The sequence below is a fragment of the Procambarus clarkii genome, chromosome 2 (assembly GCF_040958095.1).
Source record: "Procambarus clarkii isolate CNS0578487 chromosome 2, FALCON_Pclarkii_2.0, whole genome shotgun sequence".
NCBI lineage: Eukaryota > Metazoa > Arthropoda > Malacostraca > Decapoda > Cambaridae > Procambarus > Procambarus clarkii.
The window spans coordinates 48342324-48357133 of NC_091151.1; the positions used below are offsets into that span (position 1 = coordinate 48342324).

General features: G+C 49.8%; 1 protein-coding gene across 4 annotated transcripts in view; it reads right to left on the minus strand.

The window, feature by feature from the left end:
• Positions 1–14810, minus strand: part of acj6 (abnormal chemosensory protein 6) — a 135431-nt gene that overhangs the window by 75243 nt on the left and 45378 nt on the right. For 3 of the 4 annotated variants that reach the window (XM_069325572.1, XM_069325587.1, XM_069325579.1), the window contains exon 2: positions 7961–8041. The exons of the other annotated variant lie outside the window; for it this stretch is intronic. In XM_069325572.1, the coding sequence (XP_069181673.1) occupies positions 7961–8041 (81 nt within the window). The remainder of the gene's footprint in view (positions 1–7960; positions 8042–14810) is intronic. 4 annotated transcript variants of the gene reach the window in all.

Sequence of the window (14810 nt, forward strand, 5' to 3'; positions counted from 1 at the left end):
AGTGTGAGAGACAATAGACAGAGTGAAACAGAGGGAAATAGTGAGAGAAGGCGTATGTGAGATACAGACAGACAGACAGACAGAGACTACCCTCGTGCTCCCTCAGAGCACCTACCTGTAGTCCATCCCCCCCTTCCACCTCCCCCCTCCACCCCCCCTCCCGCACCACCAACTGACAATTCCTGCTCTCTCTACCTCCCTCAGCATAAAGGATGAGCTGAGGACAGCTGACTGTGTGATGCACTCTGGCTCCAGGGAGGCGTCGAGGAGCACTCTGGCTGCAGGGAGGCGTCGAGGAGCACTCTGGCTTCAGGGAGGCGTCGAGGAGCACTCTGGCTCCAGGGAGGCGTCAAGGAGCACTCTGGCTCCAGGGAGGCGTCGAGGAGCACTCTGGCTTCAGGGAGGCGTCGAGGAGCACTCTGGCTCCAGGGAGGCGTCGAGGAGCACTCTGGCTTCAGGGAGGCGTCGAGGAGCACTCTGTCTCCAGGGAGGCGTCGAGGAGCACTCTGTCTCCAGGGAGGCGTCGAGGAGCACTCTGGCTCCAGGGAGGCGTCGACAGGCACTCTGGCCGAATTTGAGGCTGCGAGAGTGGTGTGAGGATGACGCAAGAGACTAACGCAAGAGTATGACGCAAGAGACTAACGCAGCAGTATGACGCAAGAGACTAACGCAGCAGTATGACGCAAGAGACTAACGCAGCAGTATGACGCAAGAGACTAACGCAGCAGTATGACGCAAGAGACTAACGCAGCAGTATGACGCAAGAGACTAACGCAGCAGTATGACGCAAGAGACTAACGCAGCAGTATGACGCAAGAGACTAACGCAGCAGTATGACGCAAGAGACTAACGCAGCAGTATGACGCAAGAGACTAACGCAGCAGTATGACGCAAGAGACTAACGCAGCAGTATGACGCAAGAGACTAACGCAGCAGTATGACGCAAGAGTATGACGCAACAGGAGAGGGCAATATGAAGGTCGCAGGCACCCGCTCGACCCCCACAATCCTTGTTAATTATTTCATGACTACCACCATGACCTGGCGAGAGACCCGGCGGCCTGCGCTGACCTCTCTTCCTCACCACAATTACCCATGACCCCGGCTTTGACCTTTGACCAAGGGGGCTTCGTCACCGAAAACCTTTCCCATCACCTGAGGTGTAAATATGGGCGCCTGTACATCTAGAGGGCTTAGAATGGGCCGCAAGGTGAGTATAGAGATTCATGGGGTAGAGGTACAAGGGGTAGAGATACAGGGTGGGGGGGGAGGGAAGATACAGGAGACAGAGATACAGGAGGATAAAGATACATTGTGAGTGGTGTTAAGCTCTGGTCACGTGTTGAGACCCTCTCTAATTATATGTAATTAGCCATTTTACAGGCACGTGTTAGGTAATCATCGGTGACTTACGGTATACCTGAGTCTACAGTCGTGTACAATTATGTCTTTTCAGATTTGTTAATTGTTGCTCCGTCAGAGTTTGGGATTGTGTGTTACCTGGGGGATTTATATAATTATTTATTCTCATTACCTATGTTTATATATATTTTTTATAGTTGGTTCAATACAAAAGGCTGATAATGATTTACATTTTTTTTAAATGAATTACCTAAGGGAGTTCTTGCACGTCCATAACTGTAATAATAAGGTAATGAGGAGAGCAAATACAGAGGTGGTTACTAGAGTTAACTGCCAGTCTGTGTAACGTAAGGAAGAGGTGGAAAGTTGACGGAACTACACTTTAAGACGTATTCAGCGTGAGGGGGGGGGGGGGGGGGAAAGCTGTAGCAATGTCTGTAACACCTGTATTAACACTGGAGCATAAACATAGACAGTACATTAGGAGACATGATCACTTCATATAAAGTCACTTATTTTAATAGAGGCATTACCTTTTCCAAATGAGGCTTATAGAACCAGAAAATATGGGTTAACGCTAGAAGCGTAAATTAGGAGTGTAGGTAGCCAGCGAGGGGAATATATTGAGAAAAGTTGTGTATGTTATCTCCAGCTTCTGCCTTAAGGGCAAACATGACAGAGGTTATCTTGAGGTTATCTTGAGATGATTTCGGGGCTTAGCGTCCCCGCGGCCCGGTCCTCGACCAGGCCTCCTTTTTGTTACTCATCCCCTAGAAAGCAGCCCGTAGCAGCTGACTGACTCCCAGGTACCTATTTATCGCTAGCTAACAGGGCCATCAGGGTGAAAGAAACATTTTGCCCATTTGTCTCCGCCTCCACCGGGGATCGAACCCGGAACCTCGGGACTACGAATCCGAAGCGCTGTCCAAGTTGAGTTTCAATACAGATCAAAGCACCAGATACCAATGCCTTGCTGGCGGGGTCCAGCAATCTGTCATTCCTCACTGATAGATCACCGCCTGGCACATACACACAAACACCCCACATATACGTAAGTCTCTCACACAAACACACATTAATATACACACAAAACACGCCAGATCTCGGCCACCTCCACAAACACCTTGAAGGCGGCCTCGTCCGGATCGGTGAGCGACTCTGCGACACTGGCTGCGGAAGCGACACCTGCATTATTTATAACTCGAGGCCACGCACGGGTCACTCGAATCCCGCTGACGCCAGGGATCTAACGCGCTCCAGTTTGTATCTGTAAAGTGGTAGGATTTCTTCCTTTTGCGTGGCGGGTGGTGCGGTTAACTTCGGTGGAAGTGAACTCTAGCTCCTCATACACCGCCTTTCGAGTCTCGGTTCGTTCTCGACTAACGATCGGGAATACCGTGTTCGTATCCCTGGGGGGAACAGAAATGGTTAGGCACGTATCCTTTCACCTAATACCTCTGTTCACCTAGCAGTCAATAGGTACCCTGGGAGTTAGGCAACTGTTGTGGAGTTACATCCTGGGGAAGGTCAATAGTTTGACCTTAAGGGACCTCTGTGCATATATATATAAACACAATCTTCCTGTCCCCGACAAAACCGATTATTTAATTACTATACCTCGTTTAACCTCTTACTTTATAATTGTTATATCTGTTGCGTTATATTTTAACTTGACGTTCGAATTCTTTGTTGAATCTGCCCTTTAAGCTGTGGATGGAGGTGGCTTCTACAACTTCCTTCAGTGCATTTCACCTGTTGAATGTACTGGTCACGAGTATGTCCTCACATTTCACCTGTTGAATGTACTGGTCACGAGTATGTCCTCACATTTCACCTGTTGAATGTACTGGTCACGAGTATGTCCTCACATTTCTTCAACTCATTTGTGTTTCCAGCTTCCGGCGCTTGTCCTCTTGTCCTAAATTCATTCAATTTAAATAGGCCTTCCCTGTCCACCTTGTTGATTACCCTCAGTGTGTTGTATGTTGTAATTGTATTTCCTCTGTTTCTTCATCTTTCTTCCATTTCTGGTATTTAGCTCTTAATTTATCCTCGTAGCTCAACCTTTAGATAATGTCTTGAAAGAGCATCATATTTAGGTTCATAATGCCGTTCTAATGGTGTGTGTGTGTGTGTGTGTGTGTGTGTGTGTGTGTGTGTGTGTGTGTGTGTGTGTGTGTGTGTGTGTGTGTGTGTGTGTGTGTGTGTGTGTGTACGCGCTTTGCCGGGGAAAATTTCCATCTCCACAAGGCGATTGCTATTTCCGCGAGCCGAGAAAATTCCCATTTTGTTGAACCAGGAATATTCCCATTTTTGCTAGCAAGAGAAGGTGGTATATCCCCTGGATATCCCCGAGTACTGAGTATCTAGAGACCAACACAGAGACTACGATACCTAAGCAGCAACCGATATCCATATCTCCAACGCCTCTCCAGTCTGATCTCTCCTACGATAGTCCCAGTATATTCTTACGTGCATTATTCAGCATCTGAACCCAAATGTTTATATGTATGTTGAAGTGATTCCTTACATGCCCTCCTCGATCCTCATATGTTGTGGTCGAGGGAACGTTATTTGTTTACGTTCTGCCTTTAAAGAAGCGATTAAAAGGACGAGAGGCGCCCAAGATATCTTATATCTTGAATAGCTATTTTGATATAGTTATATATCAAGAAGTTATATATCAAGATGATCTCTGGGTAATAGGAGGCTGGGGAGGAACCTCTTCCCTACTTGAGAAACATGACGGTAGGGTTATGTGGTTATCTCTGCCTCACCTGAGATATGGAAAGATATCTTCTTTCATTCACATTGTGATATATTTTGAGATGACAAGAACGTCCTCAATGGTCTCTGACTGCACAATGTCATGTGGACTGCAGTTCACAAAACATCTCAGGCATCTCGTCTTTCTTCATACATTATACATCCCACAATAGCTTACTACTTTTGTTGATACAATTAATATACAATGTTGCCTAATCGAAGTAATTCGATAAGATCTTATTGCAGTGAGGATACTGCTTATATTCACTGCCACACGGGGTCAGACCGTAAGTAGATCTTACAAGATCAGATGTAATACAGTCTTACGAAATTAGATCTAATACAATACTTTCTTACGAATTAGATCTAATACAATCAGGTTTCATATTCTAGATTTAAACACACACATTTAATGAGGTTACAATCTACTCCATCAGATATTATATATATATATATATATATATATATATATATATATATATATATATATATATATATATATATATATATATATATATATATATATATATATATATATATATATATTTTAGTTTAGGAATGTGTAAATACAACTTTCTGTTGTTCACTTGTTACACGAGACAGAGGTGGATTCAGAAGTGATGGATCTTCAAACAAAATAGTTCCTTCTCCTCTTATCTTTCCCCTGTTCTGGCTTCCTTAAAATGAACATGCATATGTAGGATAAAAGATTAGGATGTCTTCCAATATACCAGATTCAATGAAATATTTACATGATTGTACCATGTATTCGTCATGTAACACACACACTCTCTCCCTCTCCCTCTCTCTCCCTCTCTCTCTCCCTCTCTCTCTCCCTCTCTCCCTCTCTCTCTCCCTCTCTCTCTCCCTCTCTCTCCCTCTCTCTCCCTCTCTCTCCCTCTCCCCCCTCTCTCTCTCTCTCTCTCTCTCTCTCTCTCTCTCTCTCTCTCTCTCTCTCTCTCTCTCTCTCTCTCTCTCTCTCTCTCTCTCTCTCTCTCTCTCTCTCTCTCCAAAACGACTTACTTGCACCCTCAAGAATTCCAAAGGCAGTTTCAAAAGCCAGGGAAGATATTTGGAGGAAGCTCTTTCCTCTGGTTGTTGAGATTTGGATGCAGCGAGCAAGTTTTGAGGGGAGGGGTGGCTGAGTGGTGTGTAGTGATAGTGGTGGTGGTGGTGGTGGTGGTTGTTGTAGTGGTGGTGGTGGTGGTTGTAGTGGTGGTGGTAGTGGTGGTTGTTGTAGTGGTGGTGGTTGTTGTAGTGGTGGTGGTTGTTGTAGTGGTGGTGGTGGTTGTTGTAGTGGTGGTGGTTGTTGTAGTGGTGGTGGTTGTTGTAGTGGTGGTGGTGGTTGTGGTGGTGGTGGTTGTTGTAGTGGTGGTGGTTGTTGTAGTGGTGGTGGTGGTTGTGGTGGTGGTGGTGGTGGTTGTAGTGGTGGTGGTGGTTGTTGTAGTGGTGGTGGTGGTGGTTGTAGTGGTGGTGGTGGTTGTAGTGGTGGTGGTGGTTGTTGTGGTGGTGGTGGTTGTTGTAGTGGTGGTGGTTGTTGTAGTGGTGGTGGTGGTGGTTGTAGTGGTGGTGGTGGTTGTTGTAGTGGTGGTGGTGGTTGTTGTAGTGGTGGTGGTGGTTGTTGTAGTGGTGGTGGTGGTTGTTGTAGTGGTGGTGGTAGTGGTGGTGGTAGTGGTGGTGGTGGTGGTTGTAGTGGTGGTGGTGGTTGTAGTGGTGGTGGTGGTTGTAGTGGTGGTGGTAGTGGTGGTGGTAGTGGTGGTGGTGGTGGTTGTAGTGGTGGTGGTAGTGGTGGTGGTTGTTGTGGTGGTGGTTGTTGTGGTGGTGGTAGTGGTGGTGGTTGTTGTGGTGGTGGTAGTGGTGGTGGTTGTTGTAGTGGTGGTGGTTGTTGTTGTGGTGGTGGTGGTAGTGGTGGTGGTAGTGGTGGTGGTTGTTGTGGTGGTGGTAGTGGTGGTGGTTGTTGTGGTGGTGGTGGTGGTTGTGGTGGTGGTTGTTGTGGTGGTGGTAGTGGTGGTGGTTGTTGTTGTGGTGGTGGTAGTGGTGGTTGTTGTTGTTGTTGTGGTGGTGGTTGTTGTAGTGGTGGTGGTTGTTGTTGTTGTTGTTGTTGTGGTGGTGGTAGTGGTGGTTGTTGTAGTGGTGGTGGTTGTTGTTGTTGTTGTTGTTGTGGTGGTGGTAGTGGTGGTGGTGGTTGTAGTGGTGGTGGTGGTTGTGGTGGTGGTTGTAGTGGTGGTGGTAGTGGTGGTGGTTGTTGTGGTGGTGGTAGTGGTGGTTGTTGTTGTTGTGGTGGTGGTAGTGGTGGTGGTTGTTGTAGTGGTGGTGGTTGTTGTTGTGGTGGTGGTGGTGGTGGTGGTAGTGGTTGTTGTTGTTGTGGTGGTGGTGGTAGTGGTGGTGGTTGTTGTAGTGGTAGTGGTTGTTGTTGTTGTGGTGGTGGTGGTGGTGGTAGTGGTTGTTGTTGTTGTGGTTGTGGTGGTGGTAGTGGTGGTGGTGGTAGTGATGGTGGTCGTGATGGTGTTGGTGTTGGTGGTAGTGATAGTGATGGTGGTGATGGTGGTAGTGGTGATGGTGGTAGTGTTGGTGGTAGTGATAGTGATGGTGGTGATGGTGGTAGTGGTGATGGTGGTAGTGTTGGTGGTAGTGATAGTGATGGTGGTGATGGTGGTAGTGGTGATGGTGGTAGTGGTGATGGTGGTAGTGTTGGTGGTAGTGATAGTGATGGTGGTAGTGGTGATGGTGGTAGTGATGATGGAAGTGGTGGTGTTAGTGGTGGTTATCTTGAGGCTATCTTGTGATGATTTCGGGGCTTTAGTGTCCCCGCGGCCCGGTCCTAGACCAGGCCTCCACCCCCAGGAAGCAGCCCGTGACAGCTGACTAACACCCAGGTACCTATTTACTGCTAGGTAACAGGGGCATAGGGTGAAAGAAACTCTGCCCATTGTTTCTCGCCGGCGCCCGGGATCGAACCCGGGACCACAGGATCACAGTCCAGCGTGCTGTCCGCTCGGCCGACCGGCACCCTAACCACCACCACCGGTGGTGGTGGTGGTGGTGGTGGTGGTAGTGATGGTGTTATCGGCCGTAACGAAGATGGTGGTGGTGACTGACACCATTGTTGACGCTACAGAGTATGGTGATCATGGCCAGCCTAGTCTGTGGGTTGCAACAGTGTCAACAGCAGAATCACCAGTGATGCTTTGCTGGCGTTCTGGAATGAGCCATGATTGTGTGCCACCTACTCAATCTTTTTAGCCAGCCTACCAGCCAGTCTACCAGCCAGCCTACCAGCCAGCCTACCAGCTAGCCTACCAGCCAGCCTACCAGCCAGCCTACCAGCCAGCCTACCAGCCAGCCTACCAGCCAGCCAGCCTACCAGCCAGCCAGCCTACCAGCCAGTCTACCAGTCAGCCTACTAGCCAGCCTACCAGCCAGCCTGCCAGCCAGCCTACCAGTCAGCCTACTAGCCAGCCTACTAGCCAGCCTGCCAGCCAGCCTACCAGTCAGCCTACTAGCCAGCAAACCAGCCAGTCAATCAGACATCTAGCCTACCTGCCAGGCAGCCAGCCAGCTTGCCAATCTACCAGTCAGCCTACCAGCCAGCCTACCAGCCAGCCTACCAGCCACCAGCCAGCCTACCAGCCAGCCAGTCAGACATCTATCCTACTTGCCAAGCAGTCAGCCAGCTTGCCAGCCAGTCTACCAGCCAGCCTACCAGCCAGCCTACCAGCTAGCCTACCAGCCAACCTACCAGCCACATCTACCTGCAAGAGGTGGAAGCTACTAGAGATACATTAGGAGGCTGCATGCGGTGCAGGGGCGGTAAAGGTAGAGCGGTACTGACCTCGTGAAGGGACCGCGGGTGGGAGTCGTGGAAGGAGTTAGAGTAGACACCCTTCTGGTACGGCAGGAGGACGGACGAGAACTGTTGGAGGGAGACACACACCAGTTAGTCTTAGCGGACACCAACCACTGATGCTCAGTACCAAGCGGCGACAACACCCACTGACGCTCAGTACCAAGCGGCGACACCAGCCACTGATGCTCAGTACCAAGGGCCGACATCACCCACTGACGCTCAGTACCAAACGCCGACACCTCCCACTGACACTCAGTACCAAGCGCCGACATCACCCACTGACGCTCAGTACCACGCGCAGACATCACCCACTGACGCTCAGTACCACGCGCAGACATCACCCACTGACGCTCAGTACCAAGCAGGTCACTAAAACCAGGCCGAAGAAGGTGGTAATGTAACTCCATATTTAAGGCGTCTAAAACCGTGCTCTTTAGAGGCCCCAAGCCAATCCCAGATGCTTCTTAAACGTTACGCAGGTTCGAATCCTCGTCACGGCCCTTGTGGATGTGTTCACTCATCAGGTATAGCTTGGCTCAAGAACCACCAAGCCCCCCAACCCTCCTCCTCCCTACTAAAGCCACCAATGAAGGAATCGAACTATCACGAGACCAATGGATGGGACATCTATTAATAGACAGCTGATAACTCATATGATAACTTATAGCTCAATGGGTCGATAAAGGAATCCTTTATGAGTTGATCAGGATAATTATTACCTCAATAAGTAGATCAAGTTAATGGTTACCTCAATAAGTAGATAAAGTTAATGGTTACCTCAATAAGTAGATAAAGATAATGGTTACCTCAATAAGCAGATAAAGATAATTGTTACCTCATTAATTAGATAAATATCATTGTTACCTCAATAAGATAATAAAGATCATTGTTGCCTCAGTAAGTTGACAATTGATAGGTCAAGTGGTATATAACTATTACCTCAAGTTGTACATTGTTTGATAGATATACTTCTGTCATCTATCACTGTGTTTAGTATTACCAGCTGTTGCTACGTCTCCCTGCCCCAGCTGCTTCTTTATTGTGCCCTCCCTGCCTACCCTGCCACCAGCTTCCTCCCCTCTCTGCCCACCCTGCCACCAGCTTCCTCTCCTCCCCTCCCTGCCCACCCTGCCACCAGCTTCCTTCCCTCCCTGCCCTCCCTCCCACCAGCTTCCTGCCCACCCTGCCACCAGCTTCCTCCCCTCTCTGCCCACCCTGCCACCAGCTTCCTTCCCTCCCTGCCCTCCCTCCCACCAGCTTCCTGCCCACCCTGCCACCAGCTTCCTCCCCTCTCTGCCCACCCTGCCACCAGCTTTCTCCCCTCCCTGCCTACCCTGCCACCAGCTTCCTCCCCTCCCTGCCACCAGCTTCCTCCCTCCCTGCCCACTCTGCCACCAGCTTCCTCCCTCCCTGCCTACCCTGCCACCAGCTTCCTCCCCTCCCTGACCACCCTGCCACCAGCTTCCTCCCCTCCCTGCCCACCCTGCCACCAGCTACCTCCCCTCCCTGCCCACCCTCCCACCACAACCACATAACACATCCAACCTTCTGTGATCTGGTAGGCAGTTATGACACACCGGACCACCAGCCGGATACCCCTCTCGAATGAACCGGAATACGGGGTGATTAGGGGCGGGAAGGGAGATAGGTGTCCTGGTCGGAAGGAGAGGGGAATAGTTCAGATCAGCGAGGGTAGACGTCACGACAGTCTGGATCAGTGAGGGAAGACGTGACTACGGAATCCGGATCAGCAAGAGAGAACGAGACGACAGAATCCGGACCGACGAGGGGGAACGAGACGACAGAATCCGGACCGACGAAGGGGAACGAGACGACAGAATCCGGACCGACGAGGGGGAACGAGACGACAGAATCCGGACCGACGAAGGGGAACGAGACGACAGAATCCGGACCGACGAAGGGGAACGAGACGACAGAATCCGGACCGACGAAGGGGAACGAGACGACAGAATCCGGACCGACGAGGGGGAACGAGACGACAGAATCCGGATCAGCAAGAGAGAACGAGACGACAGAATCCGGATCAGAAGGGAACACACGGGTGGCTTGTCCCCAGGACTCGACTCGAGGTTTAGACCGTTCAAACAGAAGATCACAATGGACTTAATGCCTCCTCTATTACCCTTGATCCGCTAAGCTCGACAATTTTTACACTCTTCCCTAATTGATTATTAGTTCTGGCTCCTGAGCTGCGGGGGTTTAGGGGGGAGTTAATTATCTGGCGTTTAGCTTGAGTCGTCGGGTTGTTTGGGCTTTTATCTCCTGCTCGATGGTTTCGAGTGCACTGGTGCCCAGTTTTTCCAGCGTGTGTCTTCATTATAAATCTCCTTCCTTTTGTTGCCCCCAGTTATTGATGGTTTATGCCTCTGCTGGATCGCGTGTGGGGAGAGATTACGCTTTGGGGCGTTGAGACGGCTTTTTCTGTTTTGTGAGTGTTGATGGCGTGTTTGTACTGATTTTGCGGCGAGGTACACTCTATTATGTTTTTGCGTATGGGGGGAGCCTTGCGTGTGCGTGGTAGGCTGGTGGTATAGCTGGCTGGTGGTATAGCTGGCTGGTGGTATAGCTGGCTGGTGGTATAGCTGGCTGGTGGTATAGCTGGCTGGTGGTATAGCTGGCTGGTGGTATAGCTGGCTGGTGGTAGCTGGCTGGTGGTATAGCTGGCTGGTGGTAGCTGGTTGGTGGTATAGCTGGCTGGTGGTAGCAGGCTGGGGGTAGCTGGCTGGTGGTAGCTGGCTGGTGGTAGCTGGCTGGTGGTAGCTGGCTGGGGGTAGCTGGTTGGTGGTATAGCTGGCTGGTGGTAGCTGGCTGGTGGTATAGCTGGCTGGTGGTAGCTGGCTGGTGGTATAGCTGGTTGGGGGTCAAATACGGCGCCTGGTCTATTCCTTGTCGCTGTAAATGTGTGGCATGTGTAGTGTGTTGCCTTCTATTCAAACGTCTCGTAACCTTCCTGTCAATAGTCCATGTTTGCTCAGTTCGACGACCGATCTGTTGTCGCCTCAGCTAACACTCAGCCAGTCTGCTCTTGTAGATCACTCGTCCAGTCTCTCCTACAGATCCTTTTCACGTTCAACCATTTTTCTCTCCAACAAACCTTTCCGTGATGTTATCTTTCGATAACGTTAGCTTAACAGTTCCATCTTCCACCTGTTTTCTTCCATCTTAATTCCCACTCCTTAACATCCCCTTATTATTTTATTTCACTACCTCAGCTGTTTTCTTCTCTCTCTCTCTTTATCCGTCCTGAATTTTACCTTTATGGGATTCTGTGAGTTCTTTAACTCCCAAAGCCCGGTCCGAGGCCAGGCTTGACTTGTGAGAGTTTGGTCCACCAGGCTGTTGCTTGGAGCGACCCGCAGGCCCACATATACCTGGTTGATGGGGTTCTGGGAGCTCTTCTACTCCCCAAGCCCGGTCCGAGGCCAGGCTTGACTTGTGAGAGTTTGGTCCACCAGGCTGTTGCTTGGAGCGGCCCGCAGGCCCACATATCCACTACAGCCCGGTTGGTCCGCCACTTCTTGCAGAAAACTGCCTAGTTTTTTCTTGAAAACTTCCAGTTTTTGATGACACAATGTAAAAGAGACCGCTATCTCTGGTTATTTAGGACAGACGTAAGTCTGTGTATTTATGTATGTAGGTTAGATTAGCAGTTTAAAAGCACTACAATCACCTTCTGTGGTTGATTGTTCAACAAATAACCGAACTATATGTTGAACAGATCTCCAATCCTGTCCATGGAGGACAGAAGAAAATGTATATATATGGTTAGCATTGTAAATGTGTGGCCACATCTGTGGTAGAAAATAATAATAATTAAAAAACTTGTTCCGGCAATGTTGCTTATACTTGCTGGGAGGATATTGAACAACCGTGGACCTCTGATGTTCACAGTGTTCTCTGATTGTGGCACTTCTAGTCTTCACTGGCACTATTCTGCATTTCCTTCCATATAGTTCACTCCAGAATGTTGTTATTTTACCGCGTAAATTTAGCCCTCCAGTATTTTTCATGTCTATATTATTTGATACTTCTCTCTTCTCCTTTCTAGAGAGTACATTTTGAGTACATCTTTGCTTTCTTTACTCTGCCTCACGTCCTTTCCTTTCTCTCCTCCCTTCCCATTACCTCACCTTTCCCCTACACCTCCTCCCTTCCCATTACCTCACCTCTCCCCTTCACCCAACCCTCTTCCCCTTAAAAACCTCCCCCGGGAGCGACCTTTTCTCCAGCTCCCCCGGTGTCGCCACTCTGGTTATGGCTGCCTCCTTTGTGATTGTTTACCTTACATGTGGAGGGGGCAGGAGAGAGAGGGAGGGAGGGAGAGAGAGAGAGAGAGAGAGAGAGAGAGAGAGAGAGAGAGAGAGAGAGAGAGAGAGAGAGAGAGAGAGAGAGAGAGAGAGGGAAGGGAACTATCACGGGATAGCGCTAAGCCATTACGACTGTATATCACTTGGAAGGGGGTCAGGATAAGGATTTGGGATGGGACGGGGGGTGGGGGGGAGGGGTTAGTGGAAGATCCAGTCCCCATTCCAACATAACAACCCCACAATGAGACTCACCAACTCCCACACCTGCAACATAACACCCCCACAATGAGACACACCAACTCTCACACCTGCAGCATAACAACCCCACAATGAGACACACCAACTCCCACACCTGCAACATAACACCCCCACAATGAGACACACCAACTCCCACACCTGCAACATAACACCCCCACAATGAGACACACCAACTCTCACACCTGCAACATAACAACCCCACAATGAGACACACCAACTCCCACACCTGCAGCATAACACCCCCACAATGAGACACACCTGCAACATAACAACCCCACAATGAGACACACCAACTCCCACACCTGCAACATAACAACCCCACAATGAGACACACCAACTCTCACACCTGCAACATAACAACCCCACAATGAGACACACCAACTCTCACACCTGCAACATAACAACCCCACAATGAGACACACCAACTCTCACACCTGCAACATAACACCCCCACAATGAGACACACCAACTCTCACACCTGCAACATAACAACCCCACAATGAGACACACCAACTCTCACACCTGCAACATAACAACCCTACAATGAGACACACCAACTCTCACACCTGCAACATAACAACCCCACAATGAGACACACCAACTCCCACACCTGCAGCATAACACCCCCACAATGAGACACACCAACTCTCACACCTGCAACATAACAACCCCACAATGAGACACACCAACTCCCACACCTGCAGCATAACACCCCCACAATGAGACACACCAACTCTCACACCTGCAACATAACAACCCCACAATGAGACACACCAACTCCCACACCTGCAACATAACAACCCCACAATGAGACACACCAACTCTCACACCTGCAACATAGCAACCCCACAATGAGACACACCAACTCTCACACCTGCAACATAACAACCCCACAATGAGACACACCAACTCTCACACCTGCAACATAACACCCCCACAATGAGACACACCAACTCTCACACCTGCAACATAACAACCCCACAATGAGACACACCAACTCCCACACCTGCAACATAACAACCCCACAATGAGACACACCAACTCCCACACCTGCAGCATAACACCCCCACAATGAGACACACCAACTCCCACACCTGCAACATAACACCCCCACAATGAGACACACCAACTCCCACACCTGCAGCATAACAACCCCACAATGAGACACACCAACTCCCACACCTGCAACATAACACCCCCACAATGAGACACACCAACTCCCACACCTGCAACATAACAACCCCACAATGAGACACACCAACTCCCACACCTGCAACATAACAACCCCACAATGAGACACACCAACTCCCACACCTGCAGCATAACACCCCCACAATGAGACACACCAACTCCCACACCTGCAGCATAACAACCCCACAATGAGACACACCAACTCCCACACCTGCAGCATAACACCCCCACAATGAGACACACCAACTCCCACACCTGCAGCATAACAACCCCACAATGAGACACACCAACTCCCACACCTGCAACATAACACCCCCACAATGAGACACACCAACTCCCACACCTGCAGCATAACAACCCCACAATGAGACACACCAACTCCCACACCTGCAACATAACACCCCCACAATGAGACACACCAACTCCCACACCTGCAACATAACAACCCCACAATGAGACACACCAACTCCCACACCTGCAACATAACAACCCCACAATGAGACACACCAACTCCCACACCTGCAACATAACAACCCCACAATGAGACACACCAACTCCCACACCTGCAACATAACAACCCCACAATGAGACACACCAACTCCCACACCTGCAACATAACAACCCCACAATGAGACACACCAACTCTCACACCTGCAGCATAACAACCCCACAATGAGACGCACCAACTCTCACACCTGCAGCATAACACCCCCACAATGAGACACACCAACTCTCACACCTGCAGCATAACACCCCCACAATGAGACACACCAACTCCCACACCTGCAACATAACAACCCCACAATGAGACACACCAACTCCCACACCTGCAACATAACAACCCCACAATGAGACACACCAACTCTCACACCTGCAGCATAACAACCCCACAATGAGACACACCAACTCCCACACCTGCAACATAACAACCCCACAATGAGACACACCAACTCTCACACCTGCAACATAACACCCCCACAATGAGACACACCAACTCTCACACCTGCAACATAACAACCCCACAATGAGACACACCAACTCCCACACCTGCAACATAA